The 6,400-nt window shown below is 39.3% G+C and overlaps 1 protein-coding gene across 1 annotated transcript; it reads left to right on the top strand.

Moving 5' to 3' along the window:
* Positions 1 to 2,138: 2,138 nt before the first annotated feature.
* Positions 2,139 to 4,922, top strand: fibinb (fin bud initiation factor b). The gene has a single exon (XM_086144050.1). It carries the CDS (start codon positions 2,414 to 2,416, stop codon positions 3,026 to 3,028), a length of 615 nt encoding a protein of 204 aa, XP_086000176.1. The 5' UTR covers positions 2,139 to 2,413; the 3' UTR covers positions 3,029 to 4,922.
* The last annotated feature ends 1,478 nt before the right edge of the window (positions 4,923 to 6,400 follow it).

Raw genomic sequence — 6,400 nt, forward strand, 5'->3', positions numbered from 1 at the left:
TGAGCAGGTGGGGTTTATCCTCCCTTTTAAGATGATTTAATGTAATGTAAGCATGCTACAATGGACTTCACCTCAAAAAAGTGACACACCCTGAACCAAAACATGACTTCATTTCCCATGTTCTCTCTTGTCTGGGACTCTCTTTTGAAATTCCTTCAGCAAAATAAGGACATTTTCCACTTTTAAAGTCACAGGACATAAACCCTCTTTTTTTAACAACAGTGAAGTGGCTTCTAATAAAAGTGGAAGTAAGCACACAACCGAGCCTTTTGTTGGAGTTGAGTTTTTAGTCATAAAATGTCTTCGTTGCAACACTGACATTGAGCCACTGCTTTAAGATCACGTTATATTAAATCAGGATGATCTACATCGCAGACGGTGGATTACACAGGGCTTTGAGAATTTAAAATATATATGAGGCTAGGAAAGTCACGATACCAAACAATTCCGCCATTTCGTGAATACTTTTTCAACCAAAAGAAAAGTTCGGATGAAGAGTTGTACGTCATGCACGTTTGAATGTTCCATCGTTTAGTTTCTCTGATCTATTATGATTTACGTGTCGGAGAAGGATTTTTTTTTTTTTTGACCTTTTCTATGCTGCAACAAATGTGGTCTGCTCATTAGATTCAACAGGTGACCGGTATATTTATTCCCCTCCGCGCTTGACATTTGACTGACCAAACAACTGGTGTTCACTCTGTTAAAGGCAGCTTGGTAGAAGTCTCATATTTGCTCAGTCCAGACAAGAAAGAACAGAGATTTACATTATATAACATTTGCAGTGGATAACCAGAAAATGAAATAGTCACATCTGTTATAAAAGAGATATGACTATTTCATTTTCTGCTAGTTTCCCCTAAGTATGCTGTTTTTTATATCCCGTACCTTTTGTTCCATGCTGCTATTTATTTCTATTTGTTCAGAAAGACTTTTGAAAATTGTTTGAAATAGTGCTTAATAGAACAAGTTTGCTATTTAAACCCACCGCTAAACCCAACTTTTACTTTCCCTTTTTACTTACTGTAATAAATACAGGTCATTTTAGCCCAAAAGGGAAAGTCAACAAATCGTATTCTGGGAATTAGAAACCAAATCAGCTTGTCTTGACCCAGTATGTTCACACATACAAGGAATTTGACACAGTTACACCTTATACTGACATGACGGTAAACAATGACTGGACAAGAGGATTATTAAATGATTAAAATTATTGTAAGTACTCAGAAAATGAGGTTATTAAATAAATAATAAATGAAGTCATGGCCAGATGCAGATGTATAGATATTAACTAAAAGTCCCAGAGGTGCGCTGTTTATATCTACATTGCTTTATTATAAGAAGAGACATAATGTATGGATTTTAAATTATTAATTAAATTATTCATTCTCCATAACGTTAATCCTGGGAGGAACTGAGGCGGGGTTTACCACTGGACCCGTTGCCAGTTGTTTGACACATTTAGAGACAAACAACTATTCACTCCCAGATTCACACGTCATATTGAGACAAACAGCCATTCACTCTCTCATTCATACCCCATGGCAATTTTGGGTGGCCAATGAGCCTTACTGTATGTTTTTGGGAAACCCGAGAACCTGGAGGAACGCTAATGCAGAAATGAGGAGAAAATGCAAAAACCCCACACAGAAAGGCCTCCTGTCGGACTTGAACCGGGGACCTTCTAGCTGCGAGGGGGAACCATTTACCAAATTTTTGAATATAATCCCTGAAAAATCAGCTGATATGGATATTCAATATATAATAAAAAATGTATTTCAAATATTAAAGGATCTCGATCCATTACCTTTGCATGACCCCCCTTGAAAGAAAAATAAAATGAATGTGTTGGATGAAAAAATGGAAAAAATATAATATGTGAAAAAAAGTTTCATAAAACTTTTTGATAGCGGATGTGCTGTCAGATTCTATACATGCGGGTTATGCTCACATTGTGACCTTTTTTTTTTTTTTCGGACAATCTTCACCAACGTGACGACGATTTGGGGTTGAAACGCAAACCGAGCCCCCACCCCACCCCCGCACCCCCCGCACTTCCCGCATGAATGCAGCCTTTAAAAAATGACGACAGGGTTGTAATTTGAGAGCAGCAGCAGAGGGGTATTATTAGCAGAGGGAATGGGGGAAAAAAAAAAACCCGAGTGCGGCACTTGAGACATCCAGATGTTGCGTCGAGAGCACCGAGTGAAGTCTGGAGGTTGACGGTTCCCGTTCGGAGGCTCCGCTGCCGGTGATGGACGCTGTCACCGCACATTAACGGGACCGGGACTTGTGTACTCTTTTCATGTTCGGACGAGGACGCGGACGTTTTGAAATGTCTCAACTTTACTAGAGGAGCTTTCCCCGTCCCGTAGATATATTTTTTTAAAACTTTTTTTTTTTTTTCCACACGATGGCTTTCCTTCACTTGTTGCTGTGCGCCGGGATGTTGACTTGCGGCGCCTATTACAGCGGACCTCTACAACCGGAGATGTCCAACGGGACTTTTCATCACTACTTCGTACCGGACGGTGACTACGAGGAAAACGACGACCCGGAGAAATGCCAGATGCTTTTTAAAATGACCGACGAGCGCAAGTGTAGCTTGGCGGAGGACCAGGACTCCGTCATACGGGACGATTTCACCATCATCAAGCGGCAGATCGAGGACTCGGCTCGGGTGCTGGAAGGGATCGGGAAAAGCATCTCCTACGACCTGGACGGGGAGGACAGCTACGGGAAGTATTTGCGGAGGGAGACGGCGCAGATAAGCGAGGCGTTTACAAACTCGGAGAAATCCCTGTTGGAGCTGGAGGTGAAATTCAAGCAGAGCCAGGAGAGCGAGTTGAGAGAGGAGCACCGGCTCAGCGACGACTTCCTCAACATGGTCGTACAGACGCGGGACGCCCTGAAGGAGACCTTGGACATTTCACTGGGACTGAAGGACAAACATGAGTTGCTTTCTCTCATCATCCGCAGCCACGGCACCAGGCTGAGCAGACTCAAGCACGAATATATGAAGTTTTGAGAGAAACTAATCCCCCCCTACCCACCCCAAATCCTCATCCATCGCAGTACTATTATACTCCATTTCTGGAGTTCTCACATCAGGGATAGCACCTTCTAAAAAAAGTTAACTTTTCTTGGGAGTAGTGGTGCAAGCCTGAGGTGTTTTGACATCCTTTTCAATTTTAGTGTTTCACGGTGAAGTTTTGCATCCCATTACTGAGATTTGATCCAAATTCCCCTCGTTTCTGTCCGGTTTGTAACAGTAACCGCACAAATATGCACATGAAATATGGTGTATTGTCATAGATTGAATAAGAATAAGAACAACTTTATTTATCCCGAAGGAAATTGTTGAAATCCATCTATGCACTAAGTAACTAACCCTCATTTACTCTATCCTCAGTACGATCAATATTAATAATAATCCATATTCACAATACTGACAATGACCATTCTGCTTCCCACAATATCGTCACTACCACCGTAATGCAATGGAGGTGAAAGGAATTTTGATTTTCATTGATCACTGCATTGGAAATATATAATGAAAAATAAGAGAGATATAATGACAGGTTTATTCACAGAAATTGGTACCACCATTTGTTTGGTGGTTTACAATTAGATAATTATTGATTTTTTATATTGGTTTAAGCATTATTTGTGGATTATTTAGCAGGAATGGAGACGTTTATTTTTTTCTAGACAAAAGATTTCGAAGCCCCAGGAAATAAAGGGAAAAAGATGTTCCATTCACCTTCATTCCATTAGGGTGGAGAGAACCGCTAAGAGGAGTGTCCCAAGGCCTGGGCTACACATCCCCTTTGTCAGTTTTATATCCTATTTAAGGTTATTTTCATATTTTACATTCACCAGAACCACTTTTTCTGCCAAATCCAAAACATAATCAAAATTTACACTTTCATTTGATTTGTATTTTTAATTTAAGAACTGAATATTACCATAAAAAAATAACAGTAAGTATAGGAGGACTCTATCCTCTATCATTTGACCATGTAGTTTATAATCTAGGAGACCATTACAACATTACGCATTGGCATTGGAATCATATTCTCTGATTGATAAAGAATGGTTGTAGCATAAGTTTGATCACAAAAGTCAATACCCTTGAAACTGTCTAAAACCTACGATGCGGTTTTATGCGTGTCTGTCAAACACAATACAGATGAAATACAATACCAGTCTTCATACACAGGTCAGGGGTTTACAAAGTAGACCCAGACTGCTGACCATAAATAATAGTGTCATGTCAGACTGAAGTAAGAATGGCTTTTAAAATCCTGTGCAGAACTCAGGTGAAAAACCTAACAAATTCACTTGAGAAATCATTTTCAACACCAACAGGAGAGTTGCTCATATGCAGGAGTTAACTTTGCTTCGGAAATAAAAAAAAACTCGTTGAAAGGTTGAAAAATGGGCAACCATTCTTCTGTTACACTCCCTGTGAATATTTCCACAATGTCAAAAAATGTTTACATGGATCACACATACCTTTCGCTCTCCCTGCTCATTTTTTTTTTTAGACTAGCAGACGTTGCACAGTTCTTTACTGTTCTAGTACGAAGGGTTATTTCAGTGGTTTTGAAATGAAAGACCTACCAAGGCAATATAATCTTTGAAAGTGTACAGTGTATTTTTGGAAGTAAGTAAATACTGTGAGTGATATTGTTATAACAGAATATCTTAATATGTATTCTTTGTTTATATAAAGTTTTGAAATAGAGCAGGATATATGTATTCCTGTGAGACACAGTATGTGGTGAAATGTAATACTTTTGATGGATAAGACTGCAGGCAGCACTTGTGGACTTCAATGTCAAACACTAATGTGTGTGAGACAGTGTTCTCAACGGATTTTGTTGTGTTTCCACAAATAAAGGATTCATGTTTGAACGACGGCCTCGTTGTGCAAGAGGTATGGCATTCTTTGGTAACTATCTATTATTTAAATTTTTCACAATTTTCCATGTGCTCTTCACATCCCTCTGAACTTTGAGGTGGTATAGTGACAGAGGCTCTTTAACCACAGGGTCCCTGTACTGTATGGCCACGTGCTTTAAAATTACAAGCTCAACTCCATGTTTGCTTTACAGGGGTTTGAGGTCTGTTCTGAATTAAACAGAGACAGGCCCCTTAATTATCTGAATGATGAAGGAAGAAGCTTTTCTTTGGTATTCAGGAAGGGCTGAGATGTACGGATGTTGTGTAGGGATGGGCCTCACAAACAACTTGGCTTTTACTCTGCTGTGTTTAAACTCTACTGAAAATTATTCTTTACCGAGTCTGTACTTCAATCTTAACATAGCAAATAGTGTTGAAAGAAAATGTTCATTCTTGTGGAAAAGCCAATTTATTTTACATTGCAAGTGGATAGTAAAACATTTCAGTTTGTTTCAAAACGAATGAGGCTGGAGTCTAATGTCGACAGGAATAATACACCAACCAATGGTCCGAAAACCATGGCCCTGCGTGATTTGGTTCAACTGAGAAAGAATGCTCTGCATTCTCTGTCAACCCTAACATTGTGCTCAGTGGAATTTTTGTGAAGCCCTTGTAAATAAATTATAAACTTTATTACAAATCACACGATATAGGAATCATAAAATATGTGGGGGGAGATCTTCATTGCAAACGTGAATGTATGTTGCCTGTCTGTCTGTCACATTGATCCTAATGTTCTGCAACGCTCTTCACCACAAGCTTAACTTTGATCTAGTTGGATAATCCTGTAATAATTTGTTATGTACAGAGTTTTTTTCTCTATTCATTAGACAAGATAGATTGTCAGACATTTTTCTCTAAACAGAGCGGAGACAGGGGATAAATATTTTATCAAACGCTAATCATCATCATAATAATTTATACATGACTCATGTAGATGATATGCATCTTCTTCTTCCTTTCCTTTTGGCTTTCCCCTTCAGGTGTTAAAAAACTCCATCTAACCCTATTCTCTGTATCCTCTTACATCAACTAACATCGTGTCCTCTTTCACTGCATATCTAGATATTCTTCTAGGCATCCTATATGGCAGTTTCAATCCCACCATCTGTCTACCAATATATTCACTATGCTTCATCTGTACATGACCAAACCATCTCAGCCTGGCAACTCAGCCTGACCTCTCAAAAACATCTTACATGTACTGTCCCCAAAGAGAACCTCAACATTTTCATCACTGCTATCTCTGGCGCTGCTTCCTGTCTTTTCCTAAATACTGCTGTCTTTAAACCAAATGACAGGACAACCTGTCCTTTCATTCCGGCTGATACTCTTTTATCACAAAATAGGCCCGTCACTTTACCCCAGCTGTTTCAACCTGCTCGAACCTCTTTCTTCACTGCATGTAGACAGTATGCATATCACTATCAAA

Source organism: Fistularia commersonii, chromosome 3, assembly GCF_037954325.1.
Source record: "Fistularia commersonii isolate RoL2024-O1a breed Wild chromosome 3, RoL_Fcom_v1.0, whole genome shotgun sequence".
Taxonomy (NCBI): domain Eukaryota; kingdom Metazoa; phylum Chordata; class Actinopteri; order Syngnathiformes; family Fistulariidae; genus Fistularia; species Fistularia commersonii.